Raw genomic sequence first — 26,639 nt, 5'->3', positions numbered from 1 at the left:
ACTTTTATTAAATCCTGTTTGTTCACAATCAAACCTTCCGGCGAATTTGAGTAAGTTTCATCACAACTTGCATTTCGATCGGACAGCCGGTTTGCATTTCGAGTCTGCTGTTTGCTTGTTCTATGTTCAGCCGGTTTTGCTTCGGGGATGGTCGAGTCTTAAACTTCCTCTCAATAGTATATACAAACATCTCATAGTACTTAGCTCATTCGTGTGGAGTGTGATGGGAAGAGTTGGTTTCTGTGTGTATCATGTTATTTGTTAATACTCCAGTGATGCTTCAACATTTTTACCTGTTTGTTTGATCTGAAATATAATCCAGAAGCTAAGATGGCTCAAAACCGGGTGATTCTTTGGATGTATAAATAAATCCGGTCCTATTTTTGTCCATTTATTTATTTATTCTTGTTAATTATCTCCAGATCTTTATTTACAAACCCGTCTTGTTGCGTTTACTGTGTATTTTCTTGTCAATTTTACCGCAATCTCTCGTCCAATTTTAATTCCATTTACACTACACCAAACAATACATTCAATATTATAAATTGGCATTGCCATAACCTATCTGTACAGACTTCGAGCCACTTGGGAGGCAGGTTTGGGATTGACGCAGATTTCATCTGCCTACATCCACCCGGGCGTTCTTTACTACTAAATAAATACCTACGATGTAATCATGTTTCTATTAGTGATGAGTCTTACGATTCTTTTCACGGATCGACCCGGAATCGAGTCCGTCCCTAGAAGAATCGATTCCGACCCGTAGGTGCAACGAGTTCGGGTCGACCCGAACCAACGGGTCGAACTCGCATATGGACAGCTGCACCTACTGGTCGACCCGGAGTCGTTGCACCTACGGGTCGACCCGAACTCGTTGCACCTACGGGTCGACCCGAACCAACGGGTCGAACTCGCATATGGACAGCTGCACCTACTGGTCGACCCGGAGTCGTTGCACCTACGGGTCGACCCGAACTCGTTGCACCTACGGGTCGACCCGAACTCGTTGCACCTACGGGTCGACCCGAACCAACGGGTCGAACTCGCATATGGGCAGCTGCACCTATTGGTCGACCCGAACTCGTTGCACCTACGGGTTGACCCGCACCAACGGGTCGAACTCGCATATGGGCAGCTGCACCTACTGGTCGACCCGGAGTCGTTGCACCTACGGGTCGACCCGAACTCGTTGCACCTACGGGTCGACCCGAACCAACGGTCGTTGGAATCGAGAGTTCGACCCGGAGCGCTCCGGGTCGGTTACGGATCGCTCCGACCCGATAGGTTCGGGTCGACCCGCTCATCACTAGTTTCTATGAATCTGGCATCGCACACAATATCGTACCCTATAACGCACCGTCCGTATTTATTTGCTATTTTCTGTTCAGTTTATCTAAACGACCAACAACGGCTTCCCGACTTCATTCAGGATTTATTTGCTTTACTGTAGTATGTGGAAGTTGAATCATTTCAATCTATTTATTGAATGTTTGTCTGTACATGAAACATAAAATAAGTTTGACTTTTTACATATAGTATCTTTCTGTTTTGGAGCTCTAATCAGAACTCTACGAGAAAATGGTCGAAATAAAACGGATCACCTGATATGTCACAACTATAAGCGATAAATGCATATGCGACGCCGTAAGAACTGCGTTGCCGTGATCGCCATGTTGCATCGCCGCAGGGTTTTCGCCTAATAATGGCATTGGAAAAAAAAACAAATCAATAACCTTTCGCATCGGCCGAAGGGACGGAAAAAAATCGTCATCCACCCACATGCATGACGTTTTACTCACCATTCAGGATGTGCACCAGCGTCGATGCAGCGACGGCATTGTTCGACACGCATGAGTAGTTTCCGGAATTCAGCGTGTTGGTGTGTGTTATGACGAGCTCCGAGTAACGATTATCTGAGAGAACGGAGAACAGAAGGATGTAAAAACGGGTTGAATAATCATTTAAATATGCAAATGGTGGTATTATGCATCCATGTGTCCTGTAATCGCTCGAACAGGAGCAGCAGCATTCACTCGCATTTACTCTGCTGAAGCTCCCCGAACAAATGGGACTTTTATAGGACGCTTTTGTGCAAAATTGGAGCAACTGTAACAGTTTTCCATTCGGCCATTAAATGTAAGGATAATGTAACTTCGAAATCATGGAATGATAACGAGTGAAACAGAGTTGATAGACCCTGGTGAAAAGCCTCTGCTTACCCGCCTCCGTCGACACATTGACGCCCCGGTGCGTGTCGTAGTTGATCATGCGACTGTTGTGGTACCAAAATATGTACAACGGTGGTTCATTGCTCTGCACGACTCGACACGTCAGTCTCAGCATCGATCCCGGCTTCAGATACTTTTCCGAGGGACCGAAAATTTCCGCTTTCGCTTCTGTGATTGACGAAGTGATACAAAGCGGGCAACCGTTTTCGTTAGTTCATTAACTTTAAAGTGGATTGGGAAAGTTAGTGTTAATTACTCACCCACGACGTCCAGCTTGACGAAGATCGACGTCGGTGGATGCGTCGACACCTGACACTCGTAGAGGCCGGCATCTCGCAGTTGCACGTATTTTATCTGCAGAGGCCATTCCTGAAAGATAGAAAAAGTATTCAAAAAATGAGTCTTATGACGTTTACTCTTTATTTTTGAAAACCGAGCGATATGAATTACTTTCGGCGCAATATCATGGTACATCTTTAAGACTATTTTTAACTTCCGAAAGTGAATTTTCAAATGATTTACTTCTCCCAACCATTGCTGATGGAGGCGCCCAGTCATTTATGCTCACGATGGAGGCGCATGGTGGTTCATCGCTTTAAAAGTCACGCGTGTCGCGTTCTTTGATGTAACGGTGATGAATCCACTTACCTCCGTATCTTCCGAGTGGATGATATTGAACCGCTCGTCACTACTGTAGGTGGTGTACCCTATCGTTAGTAGGTGATAATCTTTCCGCCTAATCCACGACACCTGCGGGGCGAGAATGGTTCTCATAAATTGGCTACATCGGATCAATGAAGCTTCCCCTCTGGCGGCAGAGGGGACGAAGGCCTACTTACCACTCCCTCGCCGATGTTCCGGACCGCACACGGGAGCACCGCTATCGAGCCGACCTGCGACGCGATCCTCGTGTGGTTGTCGGTTTCGAAGTACATTTTGCTGACGTTGCCCTCGGAAACCAGGGCGTCCCCCGTGTCGAGGCGGTTCATGTTGCCACTGGGCTCGGCCTCGGACGGAGCACTCGCCCGAGGGTTGGTTTTGACGTTAGTTTTACTACTACTACTGCTGCTACTGCTGCTTGTTGTGAATCCCGCAGGAACCTTCTGACCTGGACCTATCTTCGACCCGGACGCTTCTTTACCATCGTCGGCAAGTATTAGATTGGCGCTAGTGATTTTACTAAAACTACTTCCTTCGACGACACCCGACCTCACGGAAAAGGTGTTGCTGGAGGTGGTGGAGTTGGTATCGGTTGGCCTTAAGTTCGTCTTTGCGTCCTTACTATTAACACTCTGGCCAACCTTTGGCGAACCACTGCTTTCTGTCAAATGCGTGGATGACGGAATCGTTTCTTTGAACCCTCCCAACCCGCTTAAAGGAAGCGCTTTCCCTTTCGATCCTTGTGAGTTCTCATGAACAAGTGCTTCAAAGCGTGGCTGCGGTTCACTCGAAGGAACTGAGGTGGATAGAGGGATGAATCGAGCATATCCGGAAGGGGATGTTGGGTGGGGAGTAGGGCTCTGCGACCAACTGCTGGTGGTGGTTGTCATATTATTGCTGGTGGAGGTAATTAGGCCTGCAAACGAAATCATGAACAAAGCAGTTTATTAAGCGATGAATCCAGGACAAACAGACACGATTGCAGAAAACGTACCTCTTCCAACGCTCGTAAATTCGAAAATAGTGAAAATCGTGCACCATTTTGCAAGCTGCGTCAACTTTCTGCTTTTTCTTCGACTCCTCCAAATCATTGAACTGTGTTTTCCTACGCAATGGAGGGTTTATCTACTTGTCGGGCGATTCGTCCAGTGATTGCCAGATGATTCGCCAAACATCGACAAAAGTAAATTCTCTTGAGGGTGTTCTGATAACTTTGAGAACCACTTCAGTCATGTATAAGTGTTCTCAAGAGGATTGAAGTGGTCATGTGAAACATGTACGGTGGATTCATCGTTTCTCGATAACACGGTTCGACCTGCAAGGAGAAAGAGATAAACGATTGTAAACTCAAGATAAATCTGCGGTATTGATTTTGATCACTTTATAATATCTTCAGCCATATTTTAAAATTTCTAAATTCCTCCACAAATGAGCAAAACTTCAAACTCCAAACGCATCGGCATTTGATTGATCTCACAAATTATTGGATGACTTCATAACAACTGCTCACCGTGAAACCTTTTCCATCTCTACTCGCCATGATGAATGACCCATAATAACCACAATAAATTGGCTACCTTACCATAAACATTTTCCCATCAACTTCGTTTTTCCAACGACGTCAAACTAATTAAGTCATTCATTGTCAAACAAAGGCTCGGAAAGGGGGCGCTTCTTTTGTACCACTCAGCTCAGCGATACCGAAAGCCCAATTTTCCTCACCTGTCGAGGACGAAGCATGGAGGGCCCGCTGCCAGCAGCAGGTAAGGGAAAAGTTTGAAAAGCGTTAGACAAAGTGCCAGCGACGAAGCGGAACAAGTTGAAGATGCGTGCCTTTAATTTTTTCCGTTATAAATTACCTATCATCATTCACTTCCCATGAGTAATGGTTCGTTTTAGAAAGGAAATGGTGCAATCTTGTTAATCGATTTTCAAACCCCAAAGATTGAAGAATGTTTCAAAAAGAATATTATGGTTAGCAATCTGGAAAATTATCTCAATAGAATGTGTATTAATCTTACAATTGACTTAATTTAAATAGTCACAAAAATAGATTTGGTTGTCTACTAAACATGACAAAAACATATAACATTTTATGGTCGAATAAATAAAAAAGTTTCCGGTCTATGAAAATATCAAAGCGTTTCTAAGCGAATTAGTATTATAAATAGCATTTTATTTTGAATAAAACAACTAAACGACTACTTATGAACCAACATTCCGATCCATCGCTCAAGCTCGGGCAAACAGAACGGTCCCGAACAAGGAACAAGAACAACCAGTTTGTTAACAGTCACTTTCAATTAGGCACATTACTCAAGCCACTTCTCCCTCCGGAACAAAACGCTTCAGCTACAGCGAATTAGGCCTAATCTCTTCGCTCGTTTATTTCGTTCTAACATAAGGAACCTTCACACCTAATGAAGGCTGGTTACTTTCCCATCACCGGCACGTCAATTGCGAACAATTGACGCTGTCATCTTTCTTGATTAACAGCTCCATCTGCTGCCCAACACGGCCCACTCGGAAGTCCATCGGGGTTCGCATAAAGATGCGGTTTCGTACAGCTCCGTCAAAAGTTTTTCTCCACTTATCTTGCACCTTTCACCGGGTTTGTTTCCCGGGGGGATAGGATTTTTTATCTTTTATTTCGTTGCTTCCGGGAGGCTTGAAATCCTGTTTTACACGCATTCCTTTTTGGAATATACTTTAATGTGAGATAAAGGTTATAAACGTGTCGTTTCATGTTACGAAGATTTGTTCTAATTCGAAATAGGTGTATATCTTTGGATTCAACCTTCTATTCCGTATTTTCTTCATGACGATCGGATGTTTGACGTAAGTGAAACTCATTGACCGACTTTTATTAAACGCTTTCACATCCAACTTTCCATAGCGTAGGCATATCATTAGTTATTCTGTGAAACATTCAATCGGAAAAGTTTTCCCCCGCATTCACATCCATACGGGATTTATCACCATTTGTGTCACTGGAACTAATCAACGATGGAAAATGAAAGCGACCTTGGACCGATGGAAATGAACTTTGTCAGTAGCAACCGAAAAGAAGGCTGTGCAGACAAAAATAATAAAGCGAAGTAATAATAAGTTTTCTGTATCATAACGTCCTGAGGAGGGTTAAATTTGATACTTAAGGACATCTTGTTCAACCAACTTAAATCGTTGAAGGAAAGATCATTTTTCTTTCGTTACTACTTTCACAACGTGCGTGAGGAACGATCGTTTTCAATGTCACCAACCGTGTTATTGCTGTTCGACATATTTTATGCGGTCGTAAAGGCCTCAACCATATTAATGCAGCTATTTTGGTGACATTTTTATGGCAATCATACCAATTCCAAGCGAAAACTATCAGCGAAAGGTCACCACCTTGTTTTATTGCTCGTCTAAGGAACTATTTGTTCCATGTCGTTGCGTTCTTATTGTTCTACTTTGGCTTTATTCAATAAGTCCTCTAATATTGTAGCTAAGAAATATTAATCAATGGTTCGATAGTGACATGCGAAGAATAACAATCAGACGTTATGGCTAAAATTATCCACATCAAATTTATGTACCCGTTTCAGTTCTTTGGTGGAATAGCTGGAACTTTTTCTTTCCACGAGAGATTCCAAAGATGGACAAAAAGTAAAAAACTAGTCCCATTGTGACGAAATCAGATCAATCACATGTGTTGCTATTGTGGGTAATCCGCTCAAAAATTTTGCACATCGCTTAGCGATTAAAAAAGGCCCCTCCTTATAATCTCATTTTTCGTATATTAGCTTATTAATTAATCATATTTGGGTCGAACTATGTTTGTAAGCTGTCTTTTTTTTTTTTTTTTTTGTTGTGACTGTTAGATAATCTCAAATACATTTTTACACATTGATTACCTTTTCCGCGATCTAAAAATACACCTCAATTACCATCTACTATGGATAGCTCTTTTCACGAGTAACGAAACGAAATTACGGAACAAAAAAAAAATCGGATGACACAGCGTGGCTAATGAAAATTGAGTTCATTTGCAGATTTTGATTGAATTTGCCGATCTGCTGGTGGGCAATTTTCAAAATTGACAGACATATTCGCCCCATCAGAACGCGGGTAACGAATCATCCGAACAACCTGCATGGCATTGAACGTGAACGATTCATGCACACTCTACGCCCGATGCGAAGAACAGCTGGTTTTAGAAGGACCAACAAAAAATAAATGAAGCTTGTATTTTTCAAATATATCTGCCAAAATGGTTTAAAGTATGAGTGAAGTGAAATTGCCGTCGATGCCTTCGAGCACTTTGTGTGTGTGTGTGTGTGTGTATTTTTTTGTAGCACATTTGAATCATTTTGCATTTTGCTCCTATACTTTCGCCCAGCGGGCATCGGTTCGGTATGATTGGGCGCTGCTGGCATGCCGGGCGATTCGGGTAATCGAATTTTCTGCTAACATTAGCTCTACTAGGAAGCCAGCAGGAGTGTATGTGTGTGTGTGTGAACGAGTGATTTCACTTACTGGAAAATTTAAATTGATTTACCGCTTCGATAATTCAATCGACTGCGAGCGGCTGGGAAAAGGGAAAAATATCGATTTTTTAACTGGCTCTGTTCAAAACGGTATCGGGTAGTAATGTTGATGAAGTAAATTTTACATTCACTTACAGGAATTCCTTTTCATGAAGGTATTGATCAATTCTTTACGAACAATAACTCAAATGGGAAACGGTGTTTTAGTTTCATGCACACGGCATACTTTGCACAAAATACAAAAACTGGTGATAAATAGTACAAATTGAATAACGTTTGAAACTTGCTCCATAAATTATCCCACACTGCCCTCCCTTATCCCCTTTGCCGCACCGAGAGCATAAACGAAACGACTAACCTCCTTAACTTTCAATTACACATTCATGTCGAGCGACTACGAATTCCCAGTTCTCTCCCGGTGGAAAGAGTAACTGACGTTTTGTAAAATGAACTAGACGGCGCTACTCCAAGCATTGGGAATGGGAGAAAGAGAAGTAGAGCTTTTTTCATCTTTTACTTCTGAGACAACTCCCAAAGGATTCGGCCAGATCGATCTCAGCCAGACACGTCTCGATCGTAAATTCTTCCAGCTGCAGACCGAGATTCCGAGGAGAGCGAGAACTAAGTCAGCTGGGTCAACCATTCCACGGATGCCTTCGAAGCGACCGAGATTCCTCCTTATATCAAACCCAACCGCATGGGTGTGTGTGTGGTACTTTGGTGTGGTTGGGCATAAACACCGTAGATGGAAGAATTTCCAACCAAGCATGTCTCCACAACGCGCTCTGACCAGGGTCTTTATTTCCTACTCTCAGGTGCAAAAAGTTTTCCGCAACCGAAAACCGAACCGGCGTTACTGTGGCTTGGCGCGAAAGTTCGAAGAAAATATTCTGCTCTGCTTTCGCGCCGACATTCTTCTCGGCGTGTTTCCTTTCACATACGTCCTACGCTACGGGGGCTTCTCTATTCACACTTTCGGAATTTCGTTAGCTCTTGAATCGTTGCCAGCGACTTGGGAAAAGCTCCGTCCCCGGCATCGAGACCGAGAGTGGAAGAAAAATCGACCCGCACGAAGTGTGTTTCTTCCCGTGCTGTTATCTTCCACGAATCTTTTCTTCGTTTATCCCTTTCGAGGGGAGGATCAGGCTTTTTTCCGGCTTCAAGGACACTTCAAACGGAGCAGCAGAGGGGAAGACCACCGCCGGAGGAATCTCAGATATTGATGTGCTTGAAGGAAAATTTCTCCAAAAATACCAGCACATAGTGGGAAGGGTTTTTGGAATTCCTGGAGGTTAAAAAATAAACGATGCCAATATAAAAAGATTCAGAAGCACCGAGATGGAGAGAACCCGGAGTTGACAAGTGACGTTAGGCCAATGACATTGTATTGCAGGGAGTGCCATTACGGTACACAAAAATATAGAGCAATTCTATTGACACATTTACATTCGGAGGCAAACACTCGTCGGTTGGTTGTCGGTTTATTTTTCTGGGCTCGTTTTCGGCCCGATCGTTCCCGTCTCCTCGGCCATACCGCATACCGGAACCTCCCCATGCACATTATCTTCCCCTTCGGGGGTGAACTTTTGACCGAATTTATAGCATTGCCATACTTCGCCCGAGTGGCATGCTTTTGCAAGAAGTCAACGAGAGGGGAAAGAAAGAAACAGGGCGAAAGAATTATGACGGTTTTACAGGGCTTTCGTTCGCAGTTTTCCGGGCGCTCCGCAGGGCCACAGCAGATGGTCGACTCCTCGGTTTGCAGCGAGCGTGAAAGTCCTTGACAAAAGTTTTTCCCGAGACGCGAACTTCTTGAGGTTCACGCCCGGCGGTGTTGAACTAATAATTGAAGCATAAAAAGCATCCTCCAGATGTCGGGAAGGTGTTTGCGTTTTCTTTGAAAACTTGAAAAACGATAATATTCATTTCTTTCCTTTTATGTTGGTATAAACCATTCGATTAAATTGTTATTTTCTGCTTAATGATAAACACAACCACGCAGCACTCAAACTGGCTAGGGATGATTTGTAAACTCACCATGGGCGGTTCCAAATCATATTTGTTGACTGGGAAAAAAAACCCGTGTCGTCCGCTTTCCGATAAGGACCTGTGGAAAAGATTGGATATCATGCCTCGAGGAGCCAGGCGTGGGCTAGTGAACAAATCTTGGGTAGATTCATTGAAAGAAAAACCCACAGCATGTCAAATGCAAACCTTGGAAAATTCATACCCTCAGGAGCTGGCAGATGTGATGCTTTTCTTTTTCGTACATCCGATATCGTTCGAAGCTGTTTTGTTTAGTTTTCGGGTTGCCCGGAGGCCCTATCGTCTCACTAACCGATATTATATAATATAGCTTGACCCAAACATACCAAACCAATCCCTCGAAGTATGTAACCTTACTTAATATAATAAAGTAGGACAAATAATGTAACAGAAGTGCCTGTATTTTCAGTTTCAATAATGCAAAAAGTCGTCCCAAGCTGTCCTGAACCGGGATTAAAAAATTAATTTCAAAGAAAAACCATTACCACCACTAACCTTCGTTATTACGTGCGCTACCAACTCGGTCCAGCCGAACAGAAAGCAGATGTTATCGTAGGCTCGGCCATCTGTAAACGAATCTCCCGCTGTGAAAGGTCACATTCAGAAAACACCTCCTCCCACGAGGTCAGCGGGATGGGACGGTGGGGTCGCCCACCGTAAACGGATCGTCCGTTCGAGAGCTGAATTCTGCGAGAGCACTTACGTTCCTGTACTTTTTTACACTTTTCAGATTCGTAGAAAGGGCCTTTTCCACCTTCTTTTCGGAATGGCCTGAAACAGTAAACCCCACTCGGGCGAAATATTTTCAACTTAGTTTTGGAAGTTTTTATCCAGACGGTTTACAATTCACCTCGGAACACTTTATTATATGCTTACAGTGACGCTTGATTTTTGATAGGCATTCTTGTAGTTGCTTTGGAACAGGAAATATTCATCGGCTTTTTTCTGACACTTTACTATGCATTCTTTTACACCTTCAACGATGCTTAACAATTTCTCACCGGCACCTTCTTAAGAACAATTTGTAAATATTCCAATGGCTCAGCTTACCCTCCTTCTTTCATTCAAACATCGCTGGCATTGTTCAAACTTCCTTTTCAGCGAAATTGGTATTCATTTATCACTCATATTTCACCTCCGGAGGTATGTTTCGGCCGGACTGAAACCGAATAGCGTAATTTGTTATGGCGCACACAAACCCGATCGCGTGGGAAAAGCTGGTTCAACGCTCCGATGAAAGTGATACTCCGCCAATTTCCACCATTATGGGGCAATTTTTCACCCTATTGGAAGCTTTACTGCCGTTTCCGCGTTACTTTCATTTCGTTTTAAAGGTGTTTATTTGCAAGATTCACACACAAAGATCGATCAGTGGACACATGGAATAAGAAATTCGGTTAGAACACATGGATTGGACGTGCTTTTTCCCTTCACAATTAACACTCTCTATGCCATTATTCAGCTTCTTAATATTTTATACATAACGATCATAGAACTGTTTTTATTTCCTCACCAACTATCGCATCCCAAGCATGCTATCCTTTGTCTCGGTTCACTTGTCGTTTGTTCATTTGTTTTTAAAACAATCTTGATAAACAAAATCACTCCTTACACTACCAACAACAATGGTCAGTTTCAAGTTCACTCGCGTGTGAAAAACTCGTTTGCTCGCTGCTACCGGCAAATCTCGCGCACTCGTACCAACATGGGTCGATTCTCGGTTGCTACTGAGAAGCAGCGGCCGTTGTGAGTCGCCTAGCGTATACGGCAAGTGCGTGCGTTCGATGCGTTCAGCCGCCATTAGCCGCCGATCGGCCGTCAACATCTCCGCACCGGTGTGCGTCCCCTTCTGATGGGGGGAACGTCGTTGCGCAGCCGTAACGTAATCCTGTTCATAACGCGAGGACGAAATCGGAAATGTAAGTCCTGGTTCCAGAGACTGGGAACGTTCGTTCAAGCTGTGCCAACTGTAGCTAGCGTGAGATATTGCATAAACAGAGCGGCTCTCATCCAAGCAAGCCTTTGCCAAAATGTCACAAAAAGGACCCAAAGAGAGAGAGAGAGAGATAGGATCTCTTTTAGATTGATAAGGATTTGACCGACGTGAGTGAAACTCTCTGTTGTTATATTATCATTTTCAACACGTTTGGGGGTTAATTTCTTTTTGAGCAAAAATAACAATTCGTATTTTTTTTTCAGCAAACCAATTAAAATTAATTTTCAATAATCAAAATATTATCAATTACAAACCTTGCATCGGGTAACTAAAACCACATGCAAGTCAACCATGTATGAGAAACATAAAGCTACCGAACGTCACTAAAGTGATTTGTTTGTAAATAAAACCTAACATGCAACAGTTTTGGAATGTTGTACATGTTTCATGGAACTCCCACCACTGTGAAGGGTCGGAAACAAAAGCATAATGTCCACGCGAATGTCCAACGACGAAACGGAAACCCACACCCCCGCGGGCCATTTCTCACGCTCAACCTGGACGAGTTGTTGAACGGTAAAATGTGCCACAATATATTTTGTAGCCTAATTGAAATTGATTCGAAAGCAAATCGAGCGAAAAGCCGGGTAGAAACACACACACACACACACGCACAGGCACATATAAAAGACACATCAAATGGGAGCCAAACTTTCTCAATGCCCCCGGAATGTTCGAACCGGAAGCGGAGTGGTGATAGTGGCGGGGAAGCAGCGGCTAAGCGCAAAGTGGCGTCATGATGACAATGCGTATGGTTCAAATGAAAATTAATGGCTTTGCGCGGAGAAAATTGCCGCAATGCTTTTTGGGGAGCCGATTTAAACTCCGTTTTCGCCGCTGCAAATGGTGCTTTCGTTGATGTCCTCAAAATGCTTCAAACGGTGTGTACGAGTGTGTTGGTGATGGTATCTTGGAGTTTGCTTTGTTAACGTTACCGCCATGTCGATGAGAGGATGTTAATAAAAAGACAACTTTCCGGTCAGTTCCCGTTCTGACCATTCTTTTTTTTTGGGGGAAAAGTTTCGCGACGATATGGACGAATTTGTGGCAGAAGTTACGATGTATTTTATTTTACGATTTCTCCACATAAATAGACAAGTGCGCATACTTTCTCGCATATCGCACGGCCTTCTGGTGAACCGCTTCGGTTCTCAACTCTGGATTTTGAGGTTATTTTTGTGGATTTCATTGCATAAACCCGTTAGGCCGATGGTCGGAGGTTCGTTTTATTGTCGGCCCAGGAGATATTTAAATAAATTTGACGCCGAAAGGCTTAGATCACGACCACTCAGGGTCAGCGAAAGCCGCGGAATCGGGCACCACTTGGGTCGTAAATTTCTTTATTACTATTAAGGGAACGATATTCGCAGAGTGGATCAAAATCGTGCGAGATGGTGGACTAGCCGATTGAAAGAAGAAATCATACTGAGGGCGAATACACTTCAAACGAATAAGTTGAAACAAAGGTTCACACGTTTCAAATACTTTTCTTCCTTGTAGTTCCTATCGAGCAATCCAATCAATATTCTGATGATTATTTATAGTTCTGATGGTGTTTAACATTTCCCGGGAAGTCTGAGCTCCTAAGAATTTGTCTGATAATAAGGTTGTCGACGGAGTGAAGATCCTCTCTGTCCAGTAATCATTCAAACAACCATAACAAAGTTGCTGGACGGAACCGTAAACCCCTTCAATGAGCATTAGCTACGTATCGGCTGGATGGCGTACACATTAAGACCTACGCCTGCTCGTGCTTTGTGTTCCTCAAGACCATCTTTGATACAGCACCATTTTTCCGCTTATGGAAAATGGAATCAGCCCTTCGGCGAAACATTACTTATAGTCTCGATACAATGGCCCGTCGGGTTCCTGGTCCAGACCGTCTTTTGTCGGCGTTCTTGGCCGCGCGTCCTTCGGTCTCTTCAGACGCCCAATTTGCCGGTCAGATGAGCAGTAAAGTGAGCTTAATTTCCTTTCTCTCGCGCCCTGTCCCGGGCATGGCAGGGAGAGAGAGAAATTTTCCACCCCCGAAAAACCCCCACCCGGAACGGGTGACCCGAAAGTGACAAAAGATATCGCCCGCGTTGGCACAAGAGGTGCCAAAAGGGATCAAATATGATAATGATCTTTGCTGCTCCGTTTAATAAGCTTTTCTTTTGTTCTGAGAACTGCCCCCTTTGAAGAGGTACTTTTAATGAAACCGGGCAAAGATGTCGGCATCCTTTGCTCGTTACCGGTAACAATCAGTGATGATGGATTTCTTCCGAGACTTGCCTCACGCAACAAACGGTTGATGAAGGAAGAGTCTGATTTGAGCTTTACTGTGAAGAATGATATGTTTGAGGATCGACTTTTTGGGGAAAAGGTATTTCCATAAACGTGGGGTCCAACAATCCGTATATATTTCCTTGACTGTCGTTGATGAACCGTATCGTCAAGCCTTTTGATACGTACGTGTCTAATTGCTCTGCACTACATAGTCTTAGTAATCATCCCAAACTATCATAACGAAGTGTGTTCCGAGTCGGCAACGGCTTCAAAGTAAACTAATCCTGTTTGCCTATCCGTAACATGTTCGGAACGATCTCCAGTAAATTTCAATTCAATGTAAATGCGTGCGGGTCCCGTTCCGACCCGCTCCGTTTGTTTGCCCGCCCAACCCAATCCTGTTGTTCACCGAAAACCTTAATTTATGCCCCGGCTCCAATGTCGACGCTCCGGACAAACAGGAACAAACCCCAAAAAACAATATCGTGCGGTGAAAACAGAACCGTTGATTTCCCTGTTTGGACAAGCGAAAAGCAAATCCCAATCTCGACCGGACGACATTTGCTTCGGAGTTCCAACTTTCACAAGTGGCTTCCCCTTCCTCTCTGGCCGTGAAGCTGGTCGTGGTGGCATGTGGTAGAAAGGTAGTTGGGGAGGGGGAGTGAATTGGAACAAGATGTTATTGCAATCTACTCCCTCCGTGCCCTCGAGAAGTGAAAGTCCCGTACGGGACGAGGTTACAGCCGGCGGGCTGGTTGGAAACGGCCGAAACGAATGTGTTTCAAAATCAGGACTTCCGAAATCTGGACGACTTCAGCCTGGCCTACCATAACGGAGCGTTGGAAGGGAATGGTACCGGACGACTGGAAAGTCTCTGCCGTCGTCCACACTCGATACGGTGAATTCCTTACGCCCGTAATTGCAACCATCCGGGAATAATGGAAGGACAGGAAGGCACCGTGATTGAGCAAGGGGTCATTTCCGCTACGTTTGTTTGTTTTGGACGGCAGGAGGTGCATCAATCATGTCCAGCTTTTCGTATCTACTGGAAGAATATTATTCATGTAGCAAATTTCTTAGAATGTAGGATCTAGTTTCACACATATTTCTGAAAGAAAATTGTATCGACTGGAGTCAAAAGAAGAGAATGAAAGTGAAAAAAACTGTACAGCCCTCGTTGGCAATTCTGGCAACACTTTAGGTTGAAACATTTAAAGTTAATATTACAATCACACCCAAAGACATCATTTCGGCATACCATAGATTTCAACCGAATTGCCTTAGCTTTAATCGTTCCAATAAATAACGCTTTAAGGGAACGCATTTTCCAACGACCTTAAATGGACCTGTATTCATCGTCGACTGTGCCAAAACCTACCGGCGTTGTGTCCTGTTGGGAACTCGCATGGTGTCAAATCCCTCAACGGAGACCCCGCTTTGAGCAGGTGCCAAAAGTTCGAAATAAGCGCAGTTCATTGGATGGCCATCGTCGGGTCTCGGGAGACTTTCGGTCTTTCGAATCGGAACCCTGCTGCAGTGGGTTAAACGTTCGAATGGCACTGTTGTTGTTGGTCGGGTATTGAAACAACAGTTTAACTCTACTAAGAACGTGATTTACATTCATTATATTTTCGTGGTGAATCGCGACTAGGAAGGTATCCAAGTAAAATTGTTCTTTGAGTTAATGAATTGCACAACTACCGTAAACTGGTGATAAAATTGCAATATTTCATAATTCATCTTCACATCTGCACCTAAACAAACCGAATGGATTTAGTTCGCTGCAGTGATGAGTTGGAGTCAATCCTCCTCAACTCCTCAATCATTATCAACATTTTTGAGATCTACAGTTTTAATGAGGAGAAATGTTTTTCTCCAGCATGCTCTGCAAGTCCACTCACCGATAGAGTTTTCAACGAGGCTTTTGAAAGCTTTTTTGTTTAATTCTCACTATACTGTGACCGTATTGTGACCTTCTTCCAAGTTGGCTGGAAAAACGGAACAAAAACCTGCCATCCGTGAACGGACACACTCGATTCAGCGCTGTCGAGAAGTTTGCTCGTTAGTACTTCGGTTAGCCCTCGGCGTGAACACTCGTGATTTACACCTCCACCAGCAAGCAGCTTGTTTTTGTTCAACCCTACTCCGTATTGACCACGAAGGGTAGGGTCCACTCGTGCGAAGTGCACCCAGTGTCCAACGTTTTCCCATCCACCGGGGCCCACAAAGGAACCCATTGAACCCCGACACGGCGGGAAAAGTTATCAGAAACTGTTGCAAAATACAAAAAAAAACCCCCCTTCCTAAGCCGCATGAGTAAAACAGGTCGCGGAAAAACCTGATGATCCTTCAACTGGTGACTGTTGGAAATAAACTCAACTCATCTTTTCAACGTTTGATGAGCAGAGCTTATTTTCGCTCGTTAGTTAGCTTGAGAGTGCTTGTTTCCACGTGTGGAATATGGCACGTTTGCGTTTGGAGCACTTTTAGTTTTGTTGCAAAAAAGTTTCTGAGTTACAAACATAACCGGATGGCTACTTGTTGTTTTGAAACAAATATTCTCTGCGGTTCGTAATGCAATCTGAGTTGTTACGCAGCGGAAAATTATCAGAGCTTGATAATGTTTGATAGACTAAATATGTACACAATATTATTTCAGCAAACGGCATAACTTACACTCAAGTTTATTAAATAAAAATATTCTCTGAAAGATTTTGCTTTATTTCTGTTAAATTGTTGACAATTCAATCAGACAGTAATTATGTACAGGAGAACTGTAAATCTTCCTGTTACTAATTAGTTCACAAACCTTAGTGATGACCGAGTTTAAATTGATTTCGTCTTCTTTTATAGCGAATAGGTATTATCGAATCCGTAAGGGCATCCCTTCGTCGGTCTGCATTCACCTTTGCTGAGTCAACTGTTCGGGGCAACAAAACTCACCGGACGAATGCAGCATGTCGCATAACTGACGCAGTTTAAACCAGCATCGTGGTGAACATCAAACCGAGCAACAACAAAAAAACCGCCGACACTAGCGAAGGCCCTCCCGGCGCCGCCAGCGTTTATTGTAGTGGCCCTCGTCGTCCAAACACCACCAAGTCCTCGGGCGGCCAAACAGGTTTGGGTCATAAATCCGTCCCCGAGGGGCCACCAGGTGCGGTGAATCAGGAGCGCAAATAATATCCACACCGTTGCGGCAACGACGGATAACATGGCACGAGGAAACAAGAGGTTTGAAACAGTTGACCAGCGTTGCAGCGGTGTGACGTGTTTTCTCCGTAAACAAAGCTAGTGCTACACCGGTAAACCACCACATGGTCTGCCCGGGGCTATGCGAGGACTCGACTCGAACACCCGGGGTGAGGTCGAGTATTTGAGAATGATGCCGTTTTTGGAAAACTATGCCGCGAGAAGTAATTTATCGCTTGGGAGCCGGGGTTGAAAAGCTGTTGCAATACGATTAAAAGTTAGGTTCTACGTAGTAAATTCGACTCACCTATGAACGTGGCTCTAAATAGACTTTAATTACGACAACGACGGGGTTGTGCGATGGTAAAATTGTTTATCTCAGTTTCAAACCAATCTGTTAATTATCTTTTGGAGGAGATACGCCCACAATATTACACGGAAACGTTTTAATGAGTTTACTATACTCGGTTGTCGACGTTTGGGGTATAAAAACCAATCCTCTCTAAGCCCTAGCCTACTTGTATATCCCTATGACGTGCGTTGCATAAGGCAAACGGGTAGAAGAACTATACCTGGAAAAAAGCTGACATTGCTATCCGCCCGTCGAAACCATTAATCACACTGCATCGTAGCGAGTTCACATCGTTTCCACCGAAGTAGGCGCCGAAGCTACCGTGGAACCTTGACGTAAGCCTTCGCGCGGGCTGATGTGCGCAATTTCGGTGACGAATTCATATTATAGCATCGCGAACTAAATATTGTGACAGCCAGAATCGCACCCCATGGATGCGCCCCGGCCCGGGGATTGGTGCGGTGGGAGCCGGCGGGTAATCGATCTTGGAACATGGTGGTGACACATTTGCCAATAACCATTCATCATTTCGCCGACGGAGCGCCGTCGCAGTGAGCCGAGCACTAGCTACCGAAAGCTGGGAGTGGAAAAACGTCTTCAAGGATGTTGCCAGGCACTCGATAATCTTGCCTCCCGAGCTCGAGCACGTCTGGCTTCCGGCACGTCAATCGGCCCGAATGCCGGTTTGATAGACAACCCGAGCTTTTTCGCAACTTCCACTTTCGGGCAGGATCCGTCGCGCGTATTATCTTCATTTGGCTTCGGAAAGAAAGAGCATACTTTGCGCATTTTCGCATTATGATTAGACAGGCATGAATAATATATTGACATTGTTTCGAGAGGTCACTCCGACGACAGGCAAGGCCACTGGCACTTTCTTCGCGAGCATGATTAGCCAGCAAACATGCGCTTTTGTTTCGCAAATAGTCTTATCTTTGAAGATTCATGAAGAACGTTCGATGAAAAGGAAGTCATTCTGCTCCTTGCAATTGAAATCTGTGGCATCCGGGTGATTGAAACCATATAATTCTTGCGCCAAGTGTTGGAGATATAGCTTCAAAAGTTAGAATACATTTGTCTAAAATTAACAAATTATGTGTAAATGGTCGATGTTTGTAAATGCAGATAAAATTAAAATTGAGGAGTTGGAGAATTAAAAATTAATAAAATTGCCAGGTAGTTGTTCGGGATCAATTATTATTATTGAAAACAGTTTTTTCTGATATATATAAGATATTTCCTACCTTTTTCCATCCTACAGTCTCGTTGGAATAAAGATATTTCTGTTTGGAAAATCTTCGATTTTCTGACCTATATCTTCTACCACGACAACTTCATGGTAAACGCACAAATCCCACAAGACTCCTAGTGATCTTATCTACTGTTTCCCGAAAAGGCCCCTTTCCAGTGGCTTATCGGCGCTTTCATAACCGAGTTCATGTAACGCCTCCATGGAAATTATTTCCTCTATCGCACGTGTGTCATCAACATGCCGTCAACGCATTGCTTGATCAATTCTGATTCCCTGCGTCGACTTTTCACGGCCGGCGGAGGATGCTGTCACATGGCGACAGCATGATTTATGCGCCCGCCCGATACTGGGACGAAATACTTCAAACTTCAAGCCTCGGGACGGGAAAATCCCTCGGTGAGCCTTTTGCCTGAACCCTTGCCGAACTTTTGTTCGACACGTTGACACATGTTACTACAAGCCAAATAGGAATATGCTTTTCCTTCATCCGAAGTATGGAAGAATGTGAGTGTATAGCGAAAAAAAGGGAAATTTAACTCTGCGTACCGACCGGTTAAATCGCTTTTCAGGTCATCAATCATTTACGTTTTGCTACGCGTGACTTTGTCTTCAGGATTTGGATTCAACTTTTCCGCCAACCGAAGGATTGCCCGGAAAGTTAAATAATAAGTTTGAAATTAAATAGCCGTCACGATAGGATTTAGCATATTATCAAACGTGATGGAGTGCTCAATCCATCGGCTGCAAGCATGTGTTGCTGTGCAATAAGCTTCACTTTCGGCCACCCGCCTCGAAGACCGGAAGACGAATGAACGGGCCACGATTTCTTCGATAAACACCCGAAAGCTATTGAAACTAATTCTTCCATACAGTAACGCTCGGCTGGAACTAACTCGCCTGCGGTATCAAGGCAAACCCGCAAAACCTTGGGGTGGACTGCGTGGGAGTGACCGCAACGCTTTGTTTACACTCGGGGAAAACCTTCGACGAGCAGGAAATAAGATGGTGTAAAGGAAATGCCACAACGATAAACAAGCTGTTGTGGTCACCGGGAAAAGTGGTATACGTGAGGTTTCAGAACGTTAATGTTGGTGTTTATAAATACGAAGAATTATTGTTGCTTTCAAGCTTACTATTTCTCATTAATTTGAAGCACAATAAAAAAATATAATATGTAAAATATATTATTATATAATAAACTATAAATTCAAATTCAATTGAAATAATTCCTAATATATATAAACATGTTGTTACCTACTATTTTTGACTAAAAAACTTCTTTTTCGCGATAATCTACTACATATTTTAGCTTTTATTTATGTATGGTGTACACTAAAAACTCGACCAATACTGAACCGTCGCTTCTGAAACTTTCCACACATTAAGTTTAAGTACTGCCGATGTTTTTGAAGGTTGTTTGATTTTTTTTTTTATAAAATCATCTAAATTTTACAATTTAAACTCAGTTTTAGTCAGTGTAACACAAACAAAACAAGCATGTAAACAAATGTCAAGGTGTATCCAACATAGTTACCATAAGGTTTATACATTACGGGAAAATTGATGAAATATCAAACATTTTAAAGATGTCGTTATTGTAACTATTAAATTCAAACATATCTTTCGAGAAATAGTTAAAACCATAATTCTTTCTTCAATTCCTTCTCCGCCGGGGCGTCAAGCTAGTGTGCAATATTGCAATACAAAAAGAGTATGGAAAATTTAACTTGAAACACCTTCCAGGACGTCTAATGAAGTGCTTCAATCAATCTTCTTGCAATGTTCAGTGCGCTCTTTTTCACTTGTAGTTAAAAAACACACTATGTTCTATCAAACCCATCCATCAGGTTAGTGGTAATCGATTTTTCTCATCAGGAATTTGGCAACCTACACACTGTCGTTGCATGTAGTTGCTGTTCTCGTTGCTTTGCGATTGGTTCGTTTGTCACTCGCTAGCGTCATTGAAATTGGTTTGAATAACCCTCAGCCAATCAAGGTGGTTTTCCTGCTGAATAGGAACTGGCATGCCGAAACTCTCGTCGATCGACGATCGTTCTCGATCAAGAACGACCGGTTTTCACTACGATAAGTTTCATCGATGGGATTTTCTCTGCACTGCTGACAACGCCTCGAGTCAAGAGATAAATGTTTGAGAAAATTAAACAAGCTCTTGCACCATCCTACACTCACACACGCGCTTGAAAAAACCTCTTCACAAACATCTTGCGTAACGAAGCACAAATAGGGCGGTGGTTGATAAAAGTTTTCGTGGAAGAAAATAAGCGCAACACCTAGTTGCGACCAGGAAAAGACTTTCACAGTTGAATCCCGACCGATCCAATTTGGTTATGAGGGTTAACAGCTCGCGTGGGAATCCAATTTTCACGCCTTCCAACACCCGACCGGGGTGTGGGTATTATGCTTGTTTCGTTTCCTTCTTTTTTCCTCTCAACCCCCACAAATCCCTTACGATCAACCACGACCCAGGCGAGAAACACGAACGCTGGTAAAAGCCGCCAAGGGGGTGAAAAAAAAGGAAAAAAAAGAAGGGAAAATCGCGCCCCAACGTGGGCCACATATTTTATGCCACCTAATGTGAGTACCGTTCGCGAATTCAAACTCAAGCCCTCCGGAACGGAAACTTGCATTCGCTCAGAAGTGCAGCTTCTGATTGTCGGACCGGGCAACGACGCGGGAGAGCGGGCCAACTTTATGCGCTAACCATACATGCAGGTCGTTGTTGTGCATGTTTCCTACAGCGTGTTTCGGTTTCATATGAAAGAACACCACCGCACGGTGGTTGCGTTGAACACGGACCGCTTCCTCCGCCTCGTTGCTGGCTGACGTTTGCAAAACTTCCAAAGTTCCTTTTTTCCCCGAGGCGCAAAGTGCAAGAAACGTAAACACGCCGAGCTTACGCCGATGCCTTGTTGAGCAATCAAAACAAAGCCAAACAGGAGCTCCGTGGCAACATTTACAATTATCCTATTGCACTCGGTTCCAAATAAATTTGCACAGTTGGGAGGGAAAACTTTTTTTTCCTGAACCCTGTTACCTGTTGGAAAGCGTTCTCGGGGGCTTTATGTGGTTTTAATTCTTCCACGCTCACGGTATGCTTTCTCACCCGTTTTCCAACTTGCTTTTTTGATAGCACGTACGTCGGCGTGTTTAAACCGAAACTTTTCTCAATGTTTCCGCATGAAATCAGCTGTGCGCTGCCTCTGGTAAGTGGAGATTTATTAAGTACTTTTTCATCTCGTTTTCCTTTCCTTTAGTTTAACCATTTTTCTGCCATTTAACTTGTATGGATGTAACGAACCGTACCCGGAGGTGCCAGAGCGTATTAAACACTTCCTCCGTAAAATTACCTTAACCTAAATATATAAGAGAAATATCTTTTCGAACAACTCTAAAAGATAAAAGACATTGTTAAAATAAAGAGAGCATAACATGAAAAGAAAAGAAGTAAATGGTAAAAACAGAAGGAGACACATTTGATTGCATGCTCACATCAATAAGCCGCCACTGCCCCTTTTCCCTCGCCCTCCTTGACCCGCTGCGGACGGTCGTAATTAAACAAAGGGCCAACTGCACGCCATCCGCTGCCAATCCGTTCGTGAGCCAATGCTCGGGCCCTACACCAACGGACGAACCGGACCGGGTGCATATAGGCAGCTTCGAACCATTAGTTTGACACCCACACGGTGTGTATGTGTGCCTGGACACTCGTCTGATTTTAACGAGCCGAACCGACTCGTCCCTTCACCGAACAGGGGGGAACACGCCGGGCCGCGTAGGGCCGGTCAAGCACTCGAGCCAAGCGCTCGGGCATGCTCTTTGGTTTGTGGTTCTCCAATTTATTATGCAAACGAAAAGTGAATTCCAATTAGGCCGAAGGGCTCGAAACTTGGCTTCGATTGGTCGTCGTGGCCTCCGTGTTCGGTGGTGCTTTGGCATGCGAAACAATCGCGTTATCGTTCTGGCTCGAACCAAATTGGAAGGGGGGGTTTTAGAATATCTGCTTACCACATCACGGATAGCAGTTTTATCGTTGTTGCAGATGGAACAATATGGGATGACCCGCAATGATAGTATTAATGCATTTTTGTATAGCATTGAGGGTGGTCAAAGGGTCAAATTTAAAACTAAGAGCAAACCTAAAGTCTGAACCGAAAAGAGGTTGAAGTAAATATTACCCAGCATGTGCAAGTGCTGATAAATATCATAAAGAAAATGGCTCTATTTAAAAGAAAAAGCTAAACCACGAAAGCTGAGTATGTTCAACGGACCCTAAACATTGGGAAGCAAAGGCACACTTGCTTGGTGCACCATCGTAAGATTGTACCGTTAAATTATAAAGCACATCGTGATGCGAACATTCATCCACCAAAACATCCCCCCACATTTGGCGTGTAATGTTTCACCACGGATCGCCCCAAGGTTCGCTGGAGGTACGTGATCCTGCAGTAGCCACACACACACACACACACAGCCTCCCGACGTTGATGGATGAGAAACGTGATCCGTTGGAATGCTGTAAAACAAACATCCGAAATTCCCACGGATACGAAGCTTTCGCGTTCGCGTTGTTTTATTTCTCGGTGTGGCATTTTTCGGTACAAACCAAACCGTACCACTACTTCGTACCCTTGGCGGCGGAACGAAACCTGATGATGCTGCCGGAATGCAAAAGCTAAAGATTTCTTTCAACGCTAACGCGAGCCCACAACCAGGGTCGCCCAGTGATAAACAGGAGAAAACCGAGCGATCGGAGCACAAAGGAGGTGTTGTAAATTCGCCTTTCTCAAGTTTCGTTTCTTGACATTTTGCAGCAAGAATGTTTACTTTTAATCGTGCTTCTTAGGTTTCTTTCCACCGAAAGTTATGCAAATCGCGAAACGCATTTTGTGCTGTTGAGAAACTAAAACTTTCTTCTGTCAGTGTATTGTTTTGAAAAACAAATAGAATAAACCCCACATAAGTTAAATGCTCAGTTTTTAAAGCCAGTATTGTCGTTTTAACTTCCTCAAGTAGCCAACATAAACATTTGGCAATGCTTTTCCGAAAGCAGACCATCGTTCTCTTGGGCAAACCAGAATACGGGTCAACCGAATTGGCTTCGTTAAAAGCACAAAAGCTGACCATCGTTTTCAAGGATGCAATATGATGCCATCATTCCCAGGGAAAAGGTTCTAAATGTCGACAGAAGCTAGTTTGGTTTGGTAATTCTTCGGTTGCAGATGGTGTCACGTTCTGGCCATTTCGATTGAATGGACTGAAGCACTCCCGCTTCGAATCGCTTCCTTCTGCTGAATTCATTGATTTCCTACCACAAAACATACACACGATACGGTTTGGGGTTTGCTGGTAAAAACTGGAATACATAATAAACATCCCGTTTTCTATCGCGATGAACCAAAAACAAAATGTTGATCTAATTCACATAGAAGAACAATTTCAACATGGAAAAAAGTTCTGGACCATGAAACACTTGTTACTCTTTCAGTAATCTCTTTTTTATCTGCCTCTCTACCGAAATAAACCGCAGCTATCCCACTTGAAAATCTACAGCTAATAGAAAAACACACTTCCTCGTCAGTATTACATTCGCTTCGTTATGCAAAGAACACACTGTGAAAAGGATGTTTTTCAGTAAAAGAGCACCATCATGGTATGAAGCGAAGTCAGAGGTTATTCCAACATGAACCAAAAGAACGGGGGACAAAATGCTTCCCAATGAATATTAATGCCAGGATAATTCAGCCATCCAACTGTATGACTGCGTTGGGATGGGAGAAAGATTACCTCGATAACGGACTACATTCATTTGATTCGACGGATTTCGTTTTCCTCCATGAATGTAAACGATGAAAAGTGCTTTCTTGTTTTTTTTCCTTTAATACTTCATCGTGTTTTTAGAGCTTCGAAAATATGATTAAACTATTATTCCTTATTTAAAAGAGATAGAGAACACAGTGTTCGCTTTAGCATCTCCACAAACTAAAAGGACATAACTTCCACTTTGTTTCGTTCAGCACTTCGATAAGATCCTCGATTCCTCCGGGGAGTTCTCGCTCGTGATATTTACGATCCCTTTATCGCTCGCATAAAGTATCCCTTACGCTTCACGATATTTCTATGCATCGGAACGCCATGGTTGATCTGGTCAAAAGTAAGTAAAACAGGCCAAAACAAAGAACAGAAATTGAGATTGTGACACGCACACGACCATGGTACCAGCAATGCGCAGCTCATCCAAATCGATGAAATATGATAAAGCGTCACATAAATATCGAACCAAATGGGTTTTTGATATTTGTATTTTATTTAACGGCGGCATAACTCATCAAACGGCGAGACAAATGGGCCTACGGTGGAAAGGTTCAAACACTACCCACGCCGGTAGGGAGGAGAATAGAACCGAACAACAATGTGATTGTGAATTTAGCAATGCCAAAGTGCCCGTGTAATGGGCTTATGACGATGTTGTGGGTATTGTCTTTACGACAATGACTATCCATAAAGGAAGGATCAATACAAGTAATCGGCGACAAATCGACAGGAAAACTCGAAAGGAAACCAAAATAAATAAAACAAATTATTTAAGCAACAACATTTTCCATCTTAATTACTCAAAAGAGTGTTGTGATGCTTAAAACATTCTTTCATGCCATGTATGAAAGCAGAATGGTTAATCTTAGCCATTTGTTTTCCATCGATAATGTGCAACACAACACACAATGTAGCGATAAAGTCATCGAACAGTGATGAAGAAGGATTTTTTTTCTCATATTAAAACACGGACAATCCTGTAGCTGATGAAAATTATGCGGTTACTAATTAAAACTTGCGGTTGATGCAATATCATGCGGTTGATAATATGATTTCATCAAAACATACTGTTCAAGAAATGAAATATGTGACATGCCTCGCTAATGAAGTATGCTCTAACATGGCCTTTTGCAGAACGCGTTTTTTTTTTCCTCAAATGCACCCAAGCGTGTGCAAACTATGCCGATGGAATGCCATTCATTAATGGTGTGGTTGGATTTTATGCTTTATGTTAGCTTGTTCTTTTTTCTTTGGTGGGTTTGTGTTGAGCAACAAAGAAAGTCATCATTGACATCATCATAACCACATAGTTTCAATTATCTACAACTGATGGCATCCAGGGCATGTAGTAGAAAAAAAAACATAACAACAATAAAATGAAATGAATATATTCAAGCTTGTTTCTTCTTTGTTGGGTTTTTGTTAAATCAGTACATTGTGATGCATTATGAAAATGAAACAAAACGTTACCTTTAACTTAACATAGGTCACTAGACCCAATGAAATAATCTACTGTTTAAAAGCTATCTATTTTTCGCCAATTACCATGTAACGTCACGACTCAAACAAATACTATTTGCACGCTGAAATTAAAACACAAAAAGGCACGTTACGAGCATTTCTCTTTCCTCAACAAGTGTTTAACCTCAATTAACATACGACACGACCATCATGCAATCAAACAGCTCTGTGAAGTGAGCCCCGGAGGCAGCAGACCTGCCTGGGGAGGAAATCTGAGACACCGCGACATGACACTTTAGAATCAATCCAGTTCATCTCGGTTTGAGAAGCAACAGAAGGCTAATGAAATATTCAAATGCTCTCCTCCTGCCACATCGGTGCTCGGGCTCAACACTGCGTCAATATTAATTAGGAACCAGAAAGCCCTTGGCAACAACCAACCCCCCGAGCAAACAGAGACACGCTACTCCGACCGACCGACGGTTGATTGTTCCGCTTCCTGTGGCCGGACCGTGCGCGCCAATAAAAGTCATTAACATCCGGTTACGACGCCTTCGCCTTCGGTAGGTGTCAAATTTGATTCACTGCTCGTAGCGATTAGCCGCCCGCCGGAGAGACGGAACGGAGGCCATCGATACACACCGATCGTTGCCATAGGAGGCGGCGCCAATAACGCCTGAAACGGGCTTCCTCGCAGATCGGTTTTCGCCCGCTGATGGATGGTGTACATGTCGTCCATAATTGGTTCGTCATTTATGCACGCAACGTTCAGGGAGCACAAATCCGTCGAGCGCCGTTTGACGAGGAGCAAATTTCTCACGAC

At 43.4% G+C, this 26,639-nt stretch overlaps 1 protein-coding gene across 1 annotated transcript; it reads right to left on the bottom strand.

Moving 5' to 3' along the window:
• Nucleotides 1-1,568: 1,568 nt before the first annotated feature.
• On the bottom strand, nucleotides 1,569-26,555 carry LOC131289456 (uncharacterized). The gene is made up of 7 exons (XM_058318762.1): nucleotides 26,459-26,555; nucleotides 3,068-3,804; nucleotides 2,877-2,978; nucleotides 2,489-2,597; nucleotides 2,220-2,396; nucleotides 1,800-1,913; nucleotides 1,569-1,696 (listed from the first exon to the last, which is right to left on the bottom strand). Exons 1-7 carry the CDS (start codon nucleotides 26,553-26,555, stop codon nucleotides 1,569-1,571), a joined length of 1,464 nt encoding a protein of 487 aa, XP_058174745.1.
• Between the last annotated feature and the right edge of the window lie 84 nt (nucleotides 26,556-26,639).

This window comes from Anopheles ziemanni, chromosome 2 (assembly GCF_943734765.1).
Source record: "Anopheles ziemanni chromosome 2, idAnoZiCoDA_A2_x.2, whole genome shotgun sequence".
Taxonomy (NCBI): domain Eukaryota; kingdom Metazoa; phylum Arthropoda; class Insecta; order Diptera; family Culicidae; genus Anopheles; species Anopheles ziemanni.
This window is presented reverse-complemented; position numbering and strand designations above follow the sequence as displayed.